Source organism: Simochromis diagramma, unplaced genomic scaffold (genome assembly GCF_900408965.1).
Source record: "Simochromis diagramma unplaced genomic scaffold, fSimDia1.1 OVJJ01000674.1, whole genome shotgun sequence".
NCBI classification, from domain to species: Eukaryota; Metazoa; Chordata; class Actinopteri; order Cichliformes; family Cichlidae; genus Simochromis; species Simochromis diagramma.
In genome coordinates this window covers 104,597-123,317 of record NW_024387360.1, presented here as the reverse complement: position 1 = coordinate 123,317, position 18,721 = coordinate 104,597, and the positions used below count along the sequence as shown (strand labels likewise).

At 44.8% G+C, this 18,721-nt stretch overlaps 1 protein-coding gene across 1 annotated transcript in view; it reads right to left on the bottom strand.

Moving 5' to 3' along the window:
- LOC120718778 (alpha-2-macroglobulin-like) overlaps positions 1–11,790 on the bottom strand; it is a 32,595-nt gene extending 20,805 nt beyond the window's left edge. The window contains exons 1-8 of the mRNA XM_040007487.1: positions 11,632–11,790; positions 11,372–11,552; positions 11,121–11,274; positions 7,122–7,174; positions 6,996–7,016; positions 6,280–6,445; positions 6,121–6,205; positions 5,875–6,025 (exon numbers count right to left, since the gene is read on the bottom strand). Coding sequence (XP_039863421.1) covers positions 5,875–6,025; positions 6,121–6,205; positions 6,280–6,445; positions 6,996–7,016; positions 7,122–7,174; positions 11,121–11,274; positions 11,372–11,552; positions 11,632–11,711 — 891 coding nt within the window. The 5' untranslated portion in view covers positions 11,712–11,790. The remainder of the gene's footprint in view (positions 1–5,874; positions 6,026–6,120; positions 6,206–6,279; positions 6,446–6,995; positions 7,017–7,121; positions 7,175–11,120; positions 11,275–11,371; positions 11,553–11,631) is intronic.
- Positions 11,791–18,721: the final 6,931 nt, after the last annotated feature.

The window sequence follows — 18,721 nt, the reverse complement described above, 5'->3', positions numbered from 1 at the left end:
CACCTGCCTCATTCACCGGACCTTCACTCTCGCCACGGCACAGCGGCTCCGCCTCCCACCTCGGCTCAACAGAGGTTCCCGTGCCAGAGGCTCGGACGTGTACCCCGCCCGCTTCCTCCTCCCGGAGAAAGTGGCGCACACGCCGCCATAAAATGGACTATTTCCAGCAATTCCTGGTGTTGAGTTCCAGTGACTGTTTTCCACCCTCATTTGACTCTCCACTTAAAACCAATAATAAACCCATATCTCATTCATGGGATGTTTCCCTCCTGGAGGATTCTGTGGACTGGGAAGATTTGTTCTGCTCTGCTCCCCCCAAGACTGTAAATAGTGGTGACAGAAGGACCAGCATAATCCCTGAGAAACTTGGCAGATTCACCCACCCAGTCATTATTTCCACCCCTATCATTCAGCCTACACCCAAACCTGTGCCAGCTCCTGGGACGAGGGCAGCTGTGACCCAGTCTACCTCCACACCCGCTTCTGTTTCTCGGGTGGGGGTGACTGGTGTCCAGCCACCTCCCGTGCCTGTCCCAGCGCCCAGGCTGAGGGCAGCCAGAACCCAGCCAGACCTCCCTAGAGGCTTGGAAGAGCTAACCGGTTCACCTGCTACCTCACCACTTCATCCACCTCCTGACCCAGCCTTTCACGCCCTCGCACTATCCCTAGTTAGATTAGCTGAACTGTCCCCTGCCCAGGCACCAGCCTTACTAGCCCAAGCTGTAATTTTATCTCCGTCACTAGCTCAGTCTGTAGCTCAGCCATTAGCCACACCAACCTCAGCTCCGTCGTCAGCCTCGCCTACCTCTGTTCATCCCTTAGCATCTCCACTCCAGTCAGTTCCCTCACCTGCTGTTCAGCTTCCACTCCAGTCAGTTCCCTCACCTGCTGTTCAGCCTTCACTCCAGCCCCCTGTACTTCCGTCTCCTGTCCTCCAGTCCCCTCCAGTCCAGTCCGTAGTCCAGTCAGTCCAGTCTGCCCCTGTCCAGTCTGTAGTCCAGTCAGTCCAGTCTGCCCCGGTCCAGTCTGTAGTCCAGTCAGTCCAGTCTGCAGTCCAGTCAGTCCAGTCTGCTCCTGCTCAGTCTGTAGTCCAGTCGCCTCCTGCTCAGTCTGTAGTCCAGTCGCCTCCTGCTCAGTCTGTAGTCCAGTCGCCTCCTGTCTCCCAGTCGCCCGTCTACCATCCTGTTCAGTTCCCGGACCTGCAGCCACAGCACCCAGAGCCAGCTGTGAGCTCTCCTGCTCCTCAGCCAGGGGTTTCCGCACCCGCTGGCCCGGCCGCTCCTCAGCCAGGGGCTTCCGCACCCGCTGGCCCTGCCTGTCTCCAGCCAGAGGCTTCCGCACCCGCTGGCCCTGCCTGTCTCCAGCCAGAGGCTTCCGCGCCTACTGGCCCTGCCTCGGCCTCGGCCTCAGCTTCGCCTGGTCCGGCCTCGGCCTCAGCGTCTGCTTCGCCTGGTCCGGCCTCGGCCTCAGCTTCGCCTTCCTCGCGGCCGCCCACCGGAACAGTCTCATCTCGACCGCCACGGGCCACGCGGCCACCCACCGGATCGACTTCGGCGTCACTGCCGGCAACTTGGCCGCCCGCCTGAACTGTTTGGGCTCAGCCACTGGCCGCGTGGCCGCCCGCCTGAACTGTCTCTGTTTGAACTCCGTCCCTCCGTCCTGGGCCCCCTCCGCCCGCCCTGGTCTGGTTTTCCTTTCTTTCGGCCGTTGACAGGGGGGGGTACTGTCAGGGTCCCTGGGTCGTTGACCCAGTGATATCAGTTTGTTCATGTTCAGTTTAGTTCGCCACATTAATGTTCTCACTTCCTGTTTTTTCCCCGTGTCAGCTTGTCTCTCGTGTCATTAGTCAGATTATGTTCAGCCCTGTACTCACCTGTTTCCAATCATTGTCATCATTCAACCTGTGTATTTAAGTTCCTCGGTTTCACCAGTTCTTTGTCGTGTCATTGATGTTACGTTGTCCTTCCCGTGTGTTCCCTCAGTTCAGTCAGCCGTTCAGTTGTCTAGCCAGTCAGTGTCCATTCACCATCTGTTCACCCACTCCCTATAATAAACCTTCACCTACCTGCCAGTCCTGCGTTTGGGTTCCTTCTTCCTCACCTCCACACAACACCTGACATATTAGACTTAACAGTTACTATATACAGTAACGGACTTCTATACATTTTTAGATTAAAACTTTGGGTGTAATATTCAGATAATTATTTATTAAAAGCTAGACATTTTACAAGAGAATAAGAAAGGAAAGTATGTCTTTGTGCCCCCTTTCCCTGTTCATGCCCTATCGGCCCCCCTGGCTAAACTTTGTTAGATCCGCCCCTGCACAGTTACCAGCTGTCAGCTGCGTAGAAAAAGATCCTGGTGTAGAAAGTAATATTAAAGTAATATTAAATAAAATAATATTAAAGATAAGTAATATTAAATAAAATTAAATAAATTCTAATAACAGCTTATCAAGCTTAAACGTGCTGCTGCTGTTCAGCCGCTGGTTTCCTCTTTCTGGTGCAAAGTGGGCCAAAAACAAAGACGAGAGACGATCAGCTGATCATTGATCAGTTTCATGTAGCAGCAGGAGAGGGAGGGAGGCAGTCGCTCCATATATCGGTTGTTAAGCTTAACGCTGGAATGCTTTACAAACATTCAGAGATGAACTTACACACTTGCTTTACTTCTCTCTGGGATCACTTTCTCGGAGATGAAATGCTGGTGAGGCTACAAATACACACAGCCGCTCTATCACGTGATGCACACTGCTCCGACATGCTTCGGTTATGAGCCGATTTACGCCGTGTCACAACTTTTGTGAGGTGCTTTTTTGATATTTAATGGATCGGATTACATTTTTTATTTCTCTCCAATATCCGATCCAGTAATTTAGGTCAGTATCAGACCGATACCGATACGTAATATCGGATCGGTCCATCTCTAGTTCAAACTATGATGAGTCATTTAGAATTTGATGCAAGCAATATGGTTTAAAAATGCAGGGTGGGGGGACAAACGTCTGGAGGGGTCATTTGTACTAAACATAAACAGCTGAAGGAACATTTTGCAACTGATTATGTTACCTGGCAACAGATCATTCAGATAAATGTGTATCAAAAGATCATCATAGAGAGACAGAGTTTCTCAGAAATACAGATGGGCGGAGGTTTACAAATCTGCAACAGACTGTGTCTACAAATTGTAGAACAATGACAGAATAATTTTATTAATGTAAAATTATCAAGACGGGGAATATCTCATCATCTGCAGCGCATAATGTCATCAAAACGTGCAAAGGATAAGGCTGAAATCCACTATCAGATGCAGTCTCCAGGTCCTCGGGCAGCAATGCATGAAAAACTGTCGCCATTCGGCCACTCAGATCACTGCATGGCCTCAGAAGCACTTCCACAAATCAATATCTGCGCACAAAGTTCACCGTGCCAGCCACAAACGCAGGTTAAAGCTCCATTGCGCAAAGAAGTCAAATGTGAATGTGAACTGGAAACGCTGCATTCTTTTCTGGGCAAAAGCTCAATTAAAACGACAAAAACTGCTCTGTGCCCAGATGATTCAGAATGTGAAATTGTTTTTGGAAAACACAGACGCCGTATCCTCCACAACATCCCAAACATCCTGTCGAGCTGGGCCTGTATAGCAGTATGATGGTATCACCTCACAAAACCACTGTATCGTTTAAATTTCCCAGCAGCATCTCATTTACATCCTTAAAATCTCAGTACTACCATATATATGTTATACAGTACTGTGAAAACCTCTTCACCCACTACCTTTTTGTGTGTTTGTTTGTTGGCCTCCAACTAAACAAACCTTCTTGGGAATTTTTAAATGGTAAATGGCCTGTATTTGTATAGCGCTTTACTAGTCCCTAAGGACCCCAAAGCGCTTTACATATCCAGTCATCCACCCATTCACACACTGGTGATGGCAGCTACATTGTAGCCACAGCCACCCTGGGGCGCACTGACAGAGGCGGTTCTGCCGGACACTGACCACCACCAGTAGGCAACGGGTGAAGTGTCTTGCCCAAGGACACAACAACCGAGACTGACCAAGCCGGGGCTCGAACCGGCAACCTTCCCATTACAAGGCGAACTCCCAACTCTTGAGCCACGATCGCCCATTTCAAAATGGGCTTGAGCAGTTTGTGTTGAGACTTTGGCAGCTTTTACATTCATTTCCAGTTCAGTTCGATCAGGCACTTTATGTTGACCTATGAACCATCCAACCACAACAAGGACACCTGCCTCAAGGGATTATTGTTTCTACACATAGCAGACAACTTAGCAAAGAACCAGTTTGAACTTTTATCCCATTGTCGATCCATCTTTTACTCCCAAATTTCCTTCTTTGAATCTAAAACAAACGCCAACAACAGCGGGGCTTGAAGTTCAGGTTGCATTTCCATTTGTGTTTGCATGTTTCAGTAAACCACTGTAGCTATTTCCACCACTTTTCAGTTATTTATTTGTAACAAATGTTTGTAATAATGTATGATTTTTGTTCCACTTCCCACGTGTGCACCACTTTGTGTTGGTCTTTCACGTGGAATTCCAATCAAATTGTTTCATGTTTGTGGCTGTAATGTGACAAAATGTGGAAAACTTCAAGGAGGCCGAATACTTTTGAAAGCCACTGTATTGAAACTTGACTGTACACTGTGTTCGTGTTTTCCTCTGGAACAATAAGCTCCGTTGGAGCAGCCTTTCAACGCCTCTCTCTGTCTCTCAAAAAGTTGACCCACACAACAAAGTAAAGCTGGTTTTCAGCTACGAGCCCGACATGAAACCCGACGTATTAGCCAGAGGTCCCTTTGCTACGGTTCGGAGTCGCTGACCTGTTTTATATACGCGAGGAATAGTTTTCTACACGAGATCGCTGCAGAAAGTGCAGCCTTACCTAATGTCCACCTACTGTTACTCATTTATATTAAGATTTAAACATCCAGTTGGTGTTGGTGTGGAGAGTAACCTTCAGTAACAGTAATAAAACACACAGAAATAGTAGTGGAATACACTTTAACCTTCCCAACACTGAGCAGTAACTCAGTAAATCAGTCTAAATTGTTCAAACTTTTAACAGGAGCTGAATCTTTGATGTGTGTATGTTGCGCTCTAAAAGTAGTTATAAAACTTACATTTTTCTGAATTGTTGGGAAAATCTTTAAAGACTATTCTTATTTAATTGTGTTTTGTTTTTGGACACATTTCTAGTTCATTCTTGTAGTTTACTGGCTCCAGGAGGTCAGAGTTCAGACGTGTGATGTCATGAGGATGTCGTGAGGGAGCGATGTTTTGCTGATGATATGCTATGCTGCCTGTAAACTCCAACCCTGAACTGAGGAGAATAAAGTTGCAAGAAAAAGGAGAATGGAGTCATGTCTCTCTGAGGGTGCAACATGTATATTCATTCAGCTTGTTTAGGTGTCCCAGTCTGATCAGAGTATTTTTGAAGTTCTTAGATTTCTAGTTGTTTCTAGTTGATTTCTAGTCTTAGATTAAGTTGTATTCTTTTGTGTGACAGACATGATGAGACACACCACTTGCTTTAGCCCTACCAGTAAAGCTAATCATCTAGCAGATATTAGAAACACCAACACAACCTATGCAGCCTTTTAGGCACAACAAACACCACTTCACTCCTTTGGAGCTGACACGTCCGTCCAAGAAAGATGAGATATCACTAACAATTCAAATCCGTGGATGAAACAAGTACGAGATGATGAAATGTAGTGAAAAAAAGTAAAGAGGACACACGGCGCCAGTTCAGCTGGGTAGAGCAGGCAACCCGTTTGCTGTAATGCTAATGCAGGGGCCTAAATGTACCCAAAGTATCAGGGAAAAAAGAGAAATGAAGCCATAACTGTACCTGCTTTGTCTCTGTGTGGCAGGAGCCACCCATCTGCCATAGGGCCAAATCATCCTCACTGTGCACCGATATACCAAAACCTCTATACTTATTAATAGGTCTGCACACATTGACTGTAACACGTCCTGGTACAGGCTGTCCATACGTGTACCTGTTTAAGAAAAAGAAGTAAACATTATGAGTCATTTGCTGTCCAAACTCCAGATTTTACAACACACAATTTGTCCTGAAAGAACTTTTCCTTACTTTGCACACACTTTAGCTTCAATGTCTTCCTGCCCAATACTCACTTCTTCAGATATATTTACTGTCACGTCAAATTTGGGTAAAACTGGGGGAAATATGAATGTCAGCATTTGCACTCCATTACAACAAAGAATTTAAGAATAAATAAGACTGACTTACCATATTTCTCCACTTTGAAGTTGTGAGATATTTTCCTCTCACCCACTGACACAATGATCTGGTACGGTCCCTCACGGGCCTCAGTGTCCAAGGAGTAAGAAAGCTGCAGTATTCTGCTATTGGATGTTTCATTTAGCCACTGTCCAATCCTGTTACTGTGAGGATCCTGTTAAATCAGGTGGCAGTGACAGCTACTACACAGGTGTAAGTACAGTACCAACCAGATTCTTTATTTTCCTTTTCAACAACATTAGAGCTAAAACTGGACAATATAAATTTAGGGGGACATAAAGATGTCCTGTCTTCATCTGCAGCCAGCTTTGTCCCCTTCTAGATGTGAAGCACTTGTTTATAAATGTTTAAAAAATTAAGTGATATAAAGAAACCTAAGCTGTAATGACAGGGAAGCTGTGGCTGTGTTTGTGGAGTAATTAAATCAAAATTATTAATTTGATTTAATCACTGTCATTTTATTTTCACATGTGGGGCATCAAGTGACAGAACAGACCCCTGCACGGTGTGTATTACATACATGCAACCCACTTTGTCCAGTTTTTAAAGCTTGCACTGTCAGTAACTTGGAGTAATACTGCAGAAGCAGTGTGTATGCAAGCAGTGAGCAGGGAACCTTCAAGTCTGTCTGACTGCATGTGTTCAGTGTTGTGTTGATGCATTTGCAAGAGAAGGAAAAGCCTTTTCTAGAGGCGCCCTCTTACCTGAAGTTCAATGACATCATACTGAAAGAAAAAGGAAGAAAGACAGGTGGAGTTAAGAAACTGTTGTGTGAATCACTGCATCCAAATTGCAAACAGCATTATTAATAATACTGTTCAAAAACTCACCAGCTGATTGGCAGGTCGCATTTTATTATCCATCGCAACGACTCTGAAATTCACTTTGAGAAGAATTGAGAGGTTACCTCTGTTTCTCTCTTTGTACTTTAAAACAAAGTCACTGCAACTTATCAAACGTGGATCTGATTGGTTACCCTGCACAGCAAGCCAAGACAGATCTCAGATAATGGACTGACATGTATGAGACATATATATATAGAATTTATTGAAATTGAACTGATATTGCTAATTTATATTTTAATTAATGACACATTTAATTTATTATTTAATTATGTATTTAATACATTTTGGCACCCGAGGCCCTCCATATTCTTCCCTCACGATTTTTTTTCTTTCTGCTTTCTGCAGATCCTGCTCAGCACCGCTCCTACATCGGTGGGGGAGAGAGTCAGAGGTTGGTGGTCTGGCGTCATGTCTGCTTTGGTTGTGGTTGTGGGGTTCCCTCGCTCAAAACGAGCATAAAAGTTGTTGAGCTCGTTGAGGAAGGAGACATCAGAGGATGCGGGGGAGGGTTTGGTGGTCCTGTAGTCTGTGATGGTCTGGAGTCCTTGCCACATGCGTCGGGGTTTGGAGTTGGAGAAGTGTTCTTCTACCTTCTTTTTGTAATGGTGTTTGGCTTTTTTGATGCCCTTCTTTAGATTAGCCCTTGCTGTGCTGTAGGCGTGTGCATCTCCTGACCTAAAGGCAGTGTTGCGGGCCTTCAGGAGGAGACGAACATCCCGGTTCATCCAAGGCTTCTGGTTGGGGTACATGGTGATCCGTTTCTGGGTGGTGACACTGTCTGTGGTTTTGGAGATGTAATCCAGTACAGATGAGGCGTACTGGTCCAGGTCTGTGTGGGTGAACATATTCCAGTCTGTGTTTTTAAATCTGTCCTGGAGCACTGCGTCTGTCCCCTCTGGCCACACTTTAATTATCCTCACAGCAGGTTTCACACGTTGGATGAGTGGTGAATACCGAGGTGTGAGGAACAGGGAGAGATGGTCCGATTGTCCAATGTGGGGGAGGGGTGTGGCTTTGTAGGCTCCAGCCAGGTTGGAATACACATGGTCTAAAGTCTTGTCTCCCCTGGTGTGGCAGGAGACATGTTGGTGGAATCTGGGGAGGACTGTCTTTAAGTTGGTGTGGTTGAAGTCGCCAGCAACAATAAAAGCAGCCTCGGGGTGTTTGTTCTGGTGTTTGTTAATGGCTGCAGAAAGTTTCCGCCTACAGGGAGGAGGTGGATCGTCTGGCTGAGTGGTGCGACACAAACAACCTGCTGCTTAACACCGAGAAGACCAAGGAGCTCATCGTGGACTACAGGAGGAATGCTGACCCACATCCAGCCATCCACATTAAGGGGACGGCTGTGGAGCGTGTGAGCAGCTTCAAGTTCCTGGGAGTCCACATCTCCGAGGATCTCACCTGGACGACCAACTGCTCCAAGCTGGTCAAGAAGGCTCACCAGCGCCTCTTCTTCTTGAGGACTCTGAGGAAGAACCACCTGTCCTCAGACATCCTGGTGAACTTCTATCGCTGCACCATCGAGAGCATCCTGACCAACTGTATAACAGTCTGGTACGGGAACTGCTCTGCCTCGGACCGGAAGGCGTTGCAGAGGGTCGTGAAAACTGCCCAGCGCATCGCTGGAGCACCACTTCCTGCCATAAAAGACATCTACAGGAAGCGGTGTCTGAAAAGGGCTGGGAAAATCATCAAAGACCCCAGTCACCCATCACATGGACTCTTCACCCTCCTGCCCTCTGGGAGGCACCACAGGAGCCTCCGGACTAAGACCACCAGGTACCGGAACAGCTTCTTCCCCACAGCTGTCAGACTCCTGAACTCTGCCTCCTGACATCTGACCCACGTTAAACTCATGGACTGAACATACACACACCCACAATGGACAACTGTACCCTCAAACACACAATAATAACATGGACTGAACCACCACTCACAACCACTAGCACTTTATATAGCCTCTGTAGAAACTATCTACACCCTCACTTATCTTAACTGCACTACTGTATAGCTCTGTGTAAATAATCATTCTGTACATACGATAATTTTTAACCCTACAACTGTTTACAACTTGCATAGTTCCCATTTCTGTATAGCTGTATATCTCAGATTCTGTAAAGTTATTTATTTCATATTCTGTATAGTTTTTCATATTTATATCCTGTTCATATCCTGTACATAGCTTGTACTCACTACAGCCTGTACATACTTATAGTTATAGAATATTCACAACATACTTCATACCGTGTACATTATAACATAATAGACCCATTTCTGTAATATACTCACATATCTATATTATTGCTAATATATATTGTAATATATCTATATCACTAAAGCACTTCTGGATGGATGCAAACTGCATTTCGTTGCCCTGTACCTGTGCATGTGCAATGACAATAAAGTTGAATTCTATTCTATTCTATTCTATTCTATTTTGTACTTTGAATTCCAAAGCCATGTTTAAACATATTTATTTTATTGTGAAGTTTTAAAAATTAAAACCGTTAAACTTTCACATAAAAAGAATTTGACTCTGAAATAAACTAAGAGGCATTACTCAGACATGATTCATTTCGTGCTCTCTGTCCCCGATTACAAAGTTAAGCTGAATTACTGTCTAAGTCTCCATCACAGCAGCAGGTCTCAAAATGGAAAATATAATATGGCCATTGCCCTTTGGGGAAAGTTGTGCACTCTGAGTATTCTGCATGTTTTATTTATCATCACTGTGAAATAACTGCATACCATTCGCTGTCAGTAGCTGTCTTTTGTAATGTGAAGTTCTTCATTAGTGTGAGCTCAAATATGAAACTTGTGGGATTTTTTTTCCTTTTGTTGTTTTTTAAAATACCATATTTTTCGGACGATAAGGCGCACTGACGATGAACGTGTCTGAAACGGGTCTGTTTTTATACATAAGGCGTACTGGAATATAAGGCGCATAAAACGCCTTATAATTTATGCTATGTAACTGTGCACTGTCCACTTTCTGCTGTAACCAAACAAATTTCTGACGTGTGGGACTAATAAAGGTTATCTTATCTTATAATAATGACTAACCTGGTATTGTGGATGGATTATCTCATTTGTTCTCCTGACTGAAGTTTGGTCCATTTAAAGCATTTTTCCGTGTGATTGCATTCGTCAAAAACCATCGGGAACGTTTATCGAATGGAAAAAAAGTTAGCGTTCATCCTCCAGCTTCACTGTGTTTATGTTATGCTAACATAGCTGTGTCGCTAGTGATCACGTAGCACATCATTATATACCAGCTAGCCAAACTTCAGTAATGTTGGAAGTGATAGCAGAGCTTTATGTTTTATTTTTATCCAGAAATCTCTCATTCAGAACATGCTATATTAGGTAGCTAGCAAAACCAGTGAGCTAACTTCCTGCTAACTTCTAACTCTGTTAAATTTAATAAATTATGTTTTGATGGATGCCTGGATGTTAAACTTAATTGTTACACCTGGTAAAGCAGCAAGGCTGATCATTTTATTAAACATGAAAGAATTTAGACAGTTTGTAACTCTCAGTGAGGCTGCAGTGTTCGTTTGACTTTAGGACTTGAACATACGGCGTTTAGGACCCAGGCTTCTGACTCTTCTAGCCGTAATGCTCCGACAATCCATCAAGCTGTGCGGCTTCATACCTTACAAAAGGCGGATCAATTTTTGAGAAAAAGAAAGGATTTTAAGTGCGCATTATAGTCTGGAAAATGCGGTAGTTATGTTCAAAGATGGAGTTGGATTTCAAACTTCGAATAAACATCTCGGTCGATCGACCGTATTAAATATTAAATTAAATATCTTGAAAAATTTTGCTATTTGAAGCAAACATTTCACATCAATCACTGTATGTGTGTCCAAATTTTGGACAATAAAACTTGTTACACAAATTGGAGATGGTGGAGCAGCTGGCTCATGATGTTGGAATTTGAATGAACTACATGTCTTATATAACATAACAGCACATTGTTACCTTTTTGTCCAGGGAGGTAGATGGGTTTGTCTGTTTGGATGAATGTGACGGGATCAGACGCTCGGATCATCACTTTTCTGACTTGTTTGGAGTAAAATGTGTCTCCTCGTACCTCCACCTGAAAATGTTGCACCTCCTTTCGTACCAAAGGAGCCTGAGACAGTGGGATATTTAGATAGTCATTAAAGCCTATAATGCTTACAATAAAAACTAACAAACGCATTTTGTGTGTGAAAGTGCTGGTTGCCAACCTCAAACTGAACACAGGTTTGAAAGGCCTCATTTGACGTATGCGTGAATAAGGTTGTGTTCTTCTCTCGGGACATCAAAGTGGCAGTCATGACCAGAGTCCCACTGGGCTGTCGGAGAGTTGCACAGAATTTGGCCTCAGCTCCAGCTTCAATAACTGCAGGAATGGCCACCAGGTACTGGCTGCATACAGCATCACACATACAGCAGTTACTGCAGTGAACAACTCACACAGACAAAAACACGCTGAAGACAAACTCACGGTTCAGCCACCGCTTGATCCACATGCATCCAGCTCAGGAGGACACACAGAGTGCAGCTCAGGATCCAGAGACGGTCCATGACTGGTTGTGATCGTTCTCAGTGTCAGCTTCGGCTAAATATCGGCTGATCGTCCCCACCCACATACACTGTAACAGCCACGTGTTTGAAACGCACTCATGTACTCTGATCTCCACAAAGTCAATCACGTACACATTTACAAAATACAGTGCTCCGAGGTGATGTTTCTAAATCAGCTCAGAGTTTAATTCGGCTGTTACAAAATATTATTTCTATTCTGTATGTGTCCATGTTTGTCTTAACACCAGTGCTGGGATACACCCCTGTAGTCTGTAACTACTGACATTTTCTAAAATCACTGGGAGCTACAGTAAGTGTAACTCCCTGTAGCCAGCGTGGGATGTCTGACTGCCATGTTTTTGACCTTATTTCTCGGGACAGACTAAACAAACGTTTGTGGGGTGATAACAGGCTCAAACACAACGGATGGATTCATCAGTGATGTCACAGACTGCTATACACGCTTAAAAGACAAAAATCACAATGTTTCTGTAAGAATTCAAAATGAAACATGTTAAACAGCTTTTGTTGCACTTTGGTAAACACCACAGATCAAACTTCAGCCCACTGAAATAACTGCAGTGACAGTCACACTGCTGAGTGTGGAGGGATTTCTAGTCTGGTTTTTAAACTGTAACATTGCTGAGAATGAGTCATTATGTCTGACCCTCTGGACCCAGCAGTATTACCCCATGTTATTCTATTTGCCTTGTTTGATTTGCCTTTACGGGAAAAGGGTTTTTGTTTGTTCTGTCTCACTAAGGGGCTGTGGGCGGGGGGGGGGGCATGCTTTACACACATACAGATGTGTTAATCCATAAATGTTAATACAGTTTGTTAATACTTGTTAACAAAGGCAGAAAATAAAGTTTGTTCAAAAACAGTTAACAGCACTGAACCCATGAAAGACTGAAGTATTACTGTGTTACCTCACTTATATGAGGAGCTGGAGCATTTCTTAGGCACAAATACATAACCTTGTATGAGTAACTCTGGATTAAAACAATGACATACTTAGGTGCAGAGATAGGCAGTAACGTGTTACAAGTAATCCGATTACTTTTTTCAAGTAACGAGTAATGTAAGGGATCATGATTGCAAAAAAGTAATTTGATTACTGTTACTTTCCCACGCTGCGTTACTGCATTACTAAACCGTGTTTGTTTTTGAGAGTGTCTCATGACAATGACGTACAAGTTTGACGTCCATGGTAACAGACATGTGCAGATCAACAATGGATAATATATCGAGTGTGGGAGAGAGTAGGACCATGCAGCGTTTAGAGATTGGAAGTACTCACATTACTTTGAGTTCGATTCTATAAAAATTGACAAAAACATTGGAGTCCACTGTACACTCAAGAAAACTTCTTTCTACAGCGAAAAAGTAAACTTCAATCTGAGCGAGCACTGAGCACGCTGCCACAGGAATGTGACATTCACAGAGAAACCCCCGGATCCTCCCACTGACATGACTGCAACACTGGGCAAACCTCCACCGGCCCCACTCCTGCTAAACAGGTGAAAATACATTTAAGCACATTAATTAATGCATCCATTTGAAAAAGTGAGTGTAGTAGTCAAAGACAGCTGCATATACTTTAATTTTGGCTTGATGCAATGTGCATAAAGTCAAAAGATTTAAACTAATAGAACAAGTTTTAAAAAGAGACTTTTTCATTTGATTACATTTTATACGATGGATTATGCAGAATCGCTAATTACCATTAGCAACTTGACCAACACTGCTTATGTGTATCTGACAGCTGTGGTGCTTAATAAGTACAAGTCCACTGTCCAATCTAGCTGTAATTTTGCAATAAAATTTCATTTCAGTGTTAAGCATGAAGTGCCATATATTTACAGGAGTTGACACAAATACCATAAAAGTAAAGGCAAAACATTTATTCTGTAAACAGTGTCAGTTTTTGATATAGGCGACATGGGCGGTTGCCCAGGCATCATGGGATCGGCAAAAAAAGTTGCTCGCACCCATGCTGCCCCAACATCGTGCAAATGCATTTTGGGGATGGCATAGGCACCGATTGGTTTTCTATTGCCCATTTGCAAGGAGTAAGGGTGCCCTCCATTTACGAGGAGCGCCTGCTGCTTGGTGCAATTAATGCAATTAATCCAGTTGGAGCGCAGAATGACTCAAAATCCCTGAAATGTCTTTGTCAACGCATTGAGCAGTTTGTCCATTCTGCGCTCCAGATGGGTGGATTGCGTTAAAAATTTTAATTGCGTCAATCGTTGTTGACAGCATTAACGCGTTAATTTTGACAGCTCGAAAACAAACACAAAAGCTGAACATGTCATGATATATACTTAGAATTTGCACCGATGTGTTTTCTAAATTCTATCACACACATATACAGGAAAAGTGAGCGCAAGGGCCCTCGGTGCGTCTGCTGCTGCTGTGCTGAAGTCTCACACACTACCTGTAGAAAGGGGAGGGGGCGGGCTGCTTCTAAATAGTGCACATTTCATCCATAATGTTGTCAGTCCAAGCGTATTATGTTATAATTATTTTTCCTGAAGTGTCTGAAGGGTTAGGGTTAGGGGACCATCAGGTCCTCAGTTTAGAAAAAAAAAAGAAAAAAGAAGACGAGAAATAAGCAGCAGATCCCGGTAAGCAGATGAGTCATTGGTTAATGGCAGGTACATTGTACGACATGGATCCTGAAACAAGATAACATTCACTAGCAGGGATTGGGAAAACGTCTGTTTACCTTTGTTAGCCACTTGGCTATGACAGTAAATAGTAGACACTGATGTGGACTGTTGTCGTATAATATTCATTAGCCATTCGTTGGAAGAGGTGAATTGTTGATTTTTCTGCTATAACTCTCATGAGTTATAATGACTGTTTGTTAGTCCCTGACTGTTCCCACCACTTGCTCTGACTCAAACACGACCCTGTATCCAGTCTTTAAGTAATGACGTACAAACTCTGCTTCCGGTTCCAAACGACTCAGCGTTTATTAATGCTGTTGTGTTTTTGACATGTTTTATTAATTTTAATTCATTTTATTACTTTGCGTCTTGTTCTATTTAAACTCAACCACCCCCTAAAAACAGTCAGTGATCACTGTCGGCCGCTCTTGGTTTTCTGTCCCAGAAAGAGCTGAGGAGAGTCCCAGATGAGGGCTCACTCAGCAGCCGCGGAGCAGAAGCCAGGGGGAGTTGCAGTGACGCGCCCGTGAGCTCTAGTCTTTAGTAGTCTATAAACGTTTATGGAATTAACGCTTTGTTTGAAAACATAATTCCCAGCCCCTCTCCTGCTTTGTGACCAATGAGCTGACAGCACACTTATGACAATTCGAGTATGACAATTCAGATTACCGCTCATCTCATTGGTCGAGGAAAGGTCGCTTACGGAGAAAATACCGGAAGACAACAGGTGACCACAACAAGAAGCATGGCCAGCAGGGAAACAAACGCCGACACTGCGGTGCAAGTCTCGGACGACAGTACACCTAAAGCTGGGAAAACACTGCGATTTTTTCAGTCACGTTATTCAGCTCCTGCTCAAACTGCACGATTGACTCGCAGGGGTTAGAAGTTGGTAGGTCACGATGCAGGTCTCACACTATACGGCCCGATGCTCTGATCGACCTGAGTGCTCACACTGTGCCTCCATAAAATGAAGGTTATAACAGAAAATCTGTCGCTCTCGCTCCCTGTCTTACACTCACACAGACACACCACCACAATCAACTTTGCTAAATTGCTAATGAAAAACATGATCAGGCAGCTGTGATTGAGCAGCAGTGTAGTGTGCTTTACACATCCAGTCATCCACCCAGTCACACACACATTCACACACTGCTGATGGCAGCTACATTGTAGCCACAGCTGCCCTGGGGCGCACTGACAGAGGCGAGGCTGCCGGACACTGGCGCCACCGGGCCCTCTGACCACCACCAGTAGGCAACGGGTGAAGTATCTTGCCCAAAGACACAACGACCGAGACTGTCCAAGCCGGGGCTTGAACCGGCAACCTTCCGATTACAAGGCGAACTCCCAAGTCTTGAGCCACGATCGCCAAAATGTTCACGACCTGTTGTGGTCGTGATAATTTTGTGAGGCCACATCGAAAAGGCTCGGATGAGCTTTCCAAAGTTCTACAAGTTGTGCCGCCATCACTTGTGTCCAGATCACACGCTGCACTGACGCGCTGTGCCGTCTTTTTCACCGACGTTTACGTGTTTGCGCGTGAGCGCCTGTGGTGACACCCTCACGAGCGATTGATGATCTGGAGCTGGTCGTGAGGTGTTAATCGCGTCTCGTTACCCCACGTATACTACACGATGCACGATAAAGGCCAAAATCGGGCCGATCACCAAATCGGTCGCACGACTCAAAAATCGTCTCAAAATGGGCCAAAAATCGCACAGTGTGAGCCCAGCATTGGAGCATCAATGTTTGTTCCCCTCGGAGAAAGAAACAAAGGCTGCAAAAGTACAGGGAGGAATGGGAAAAGGAAAACACCTGGCTGGAAAAGTGCACGATAACACCTTTAAAGCGCACTGCACTGTGTGCCGGCGCACTTTTTCCATAGGCATGCTTCTAGTGGTGGGCACATGAAGAACATGAGGGGCGTGACAGCTCGGGGAACCCTTAACCAATTTTTTGTCCACCAGGCCACGGCAGAAGCAGATATGGTATGTAAACACTGGTTTGTTTTTTAAACCCTCTGGTTAAGGTTAATATGGGCATGTGCAGTGAATATCAGGCACGGTGGTTAGCACTGTTGCCGCACAGCAAGAATGTCCTGAGTTCAATTCCACCATCAGGCCGGGGTCTTTCTGTGTGGAGTTTGCATGTTCTCCCCGTGTTTGTGTGGGTTCCCTCCGGGTACTCTGGCTTCCTCCCACTGAGTATTGAGTACTGACAGGGACTAGAAAGAGAGAGCAGATTTCTCCTATTCAATTTTTCAATTCAATTTTATTTATATAGGGCCAAATCACAACAAAAGTCGCCTCCTGTGGAGAAAAACCCAACAATCATATGACCCCCTATGAGCAAGCACTTTGGCGACAGTGGGAAGGAAAAACTCCCTTTTAACAGGAAGAAACATCCGGGAGAACCAGGCTCAGGGAGGGGCGGGGCCATCTGCTGCGACCGGTTGGGGTGAGAATTGTATTGAGAATTTGGCTTCCCTTCATTGGCTTCCTGTTAAATCCAGAATTGAATTCAAAATCCTGCTCCTCACATACAAGGTCTTAAATAATCAGGCCCCATCTTATCTTAACGACCTTGTAGTACCATATCACCCTATTAGAGCGCTCGCTCTGCAGGCCTACTTGTTGTTCCTAGAGTATTTAAAAGTAGAATGGGAGGCAGAGCCTTCAGTTTTCAGGCCCCTCTTCTGTGGAACCAGCTTCCAGTTTGGATTCGGGAGACAGACACTATCTCTACTTTCAAGATTAGGCTTAAAACTTTCCTTTTTGCTAAAGCATATAGTTAGGGCTGGACCAGGTGACCCTGAATCCTCCCTTAGTTATGCTGCAATAGATGTAGGCTGCCAGGGATTCCCATGATGCATTGAGTGTTTCCTTTCCAGTCAGGGAAAGGGAGGAGGTGGATTGTCTGGCTGAGTGGTACAACACCAACAACCTGCTGCTCAACACTGAGAAGACCAAGGAGCTCATCGTGGACTACAGGAGGAATGCTGACTCACATCCATCCATCTACAGGGACGGCTGTTGATTGTGTGAGCAGCTTCAAGTTCCTGGGAGTCCACATCCCCAAGGATCCCATCTGGACAACCAACTGCTCCAAGCTGGTCAAGAAGGCTCACCAGCACCTCTTCTTCCTGAGGACTCTGAGGAAGACCCACCTTTTTTCAGACATCCTGGTGAACTTCTATCTATCTATCGCTACACCATTGAGAGCATCCTGACCAACTGTATAACAGTCTGGTATGGGAACTGTTGAGTCTGCGCTTCCACAGGCTCCGCTAGTTTTAGAAACGTATTCTCGTGAAGGACGAAAACAAGACAGGACATCTTCAACCGGTCTTTTACTTGCTAACGAGGGAAGGCTGGGTCGAAACCAGGCTCGTGGAGCTTAACGCACCTCACCTGTCTCCAGCCCAACTCCTTCAAAGAGCAGCCCTCCTTGTAGCCTTTTATTGAAAAACTGTTACAATACACAACACAAGCACCACCCACCGTAAACCCCCCCTATGGTTACAAAAGACAAGGCACTGTGTGTGCATGTGTGTGCACTTGTATACATATGCAAGTACGTGTGTGTGTGTGTGTTTGTGTGATCTCCTGCTCACAAAAAGGTCATAAAAGCAGGAAGCTTACAACAAAAGAAACAGATCTTTCAGATAGGATGTGCATAATAACACCCCCAGAACACACACACACACACACACACACACACACACACACACACACACACGTACACACACACGTACACACACACGTACACGTACACACACACACACACACACGTACACACACACGTACACACACACGTACACACACACACACACGTACACACACACACACACACACACGTTTCTGTCTGTATTTCCGTGGACGTCACTTGCCAGCTGTCACTGAATGTCTCCCACGAGCACGTTTAGCTTTTTTAATGTTTTGCCCACTTGTTGCCCACTTGTTGCCCACTTGTTGCCCACTTGTTGCCCACTTGTTGCCCACTTGTTGACCACTTGTTGACCACTTGTTGCCCACTTGTTGCCCACTTGTTGACCACTTGTTGCCCACTTGTTGCCCACTTGTTGCCCACTTGTTGCCCACTGGTTTCCCACTTGTTGCCCACTTGTTGCCCACTTGTTGCCCACTTGTTGCCCACTTGCACCTTTTTGTTTTTGTCTAAACCTGCACAAAGACAGAAATGCAGCATGAGGCCAGTCTCAGCGGTGCATTCACAGCACTATATTTTCCATTCTGCCGATTATTAATAATGAAGCCTGTTATTAAAGAAGCACTAATAATACTGGAGCTGTTAACACACACGCTTACACACATG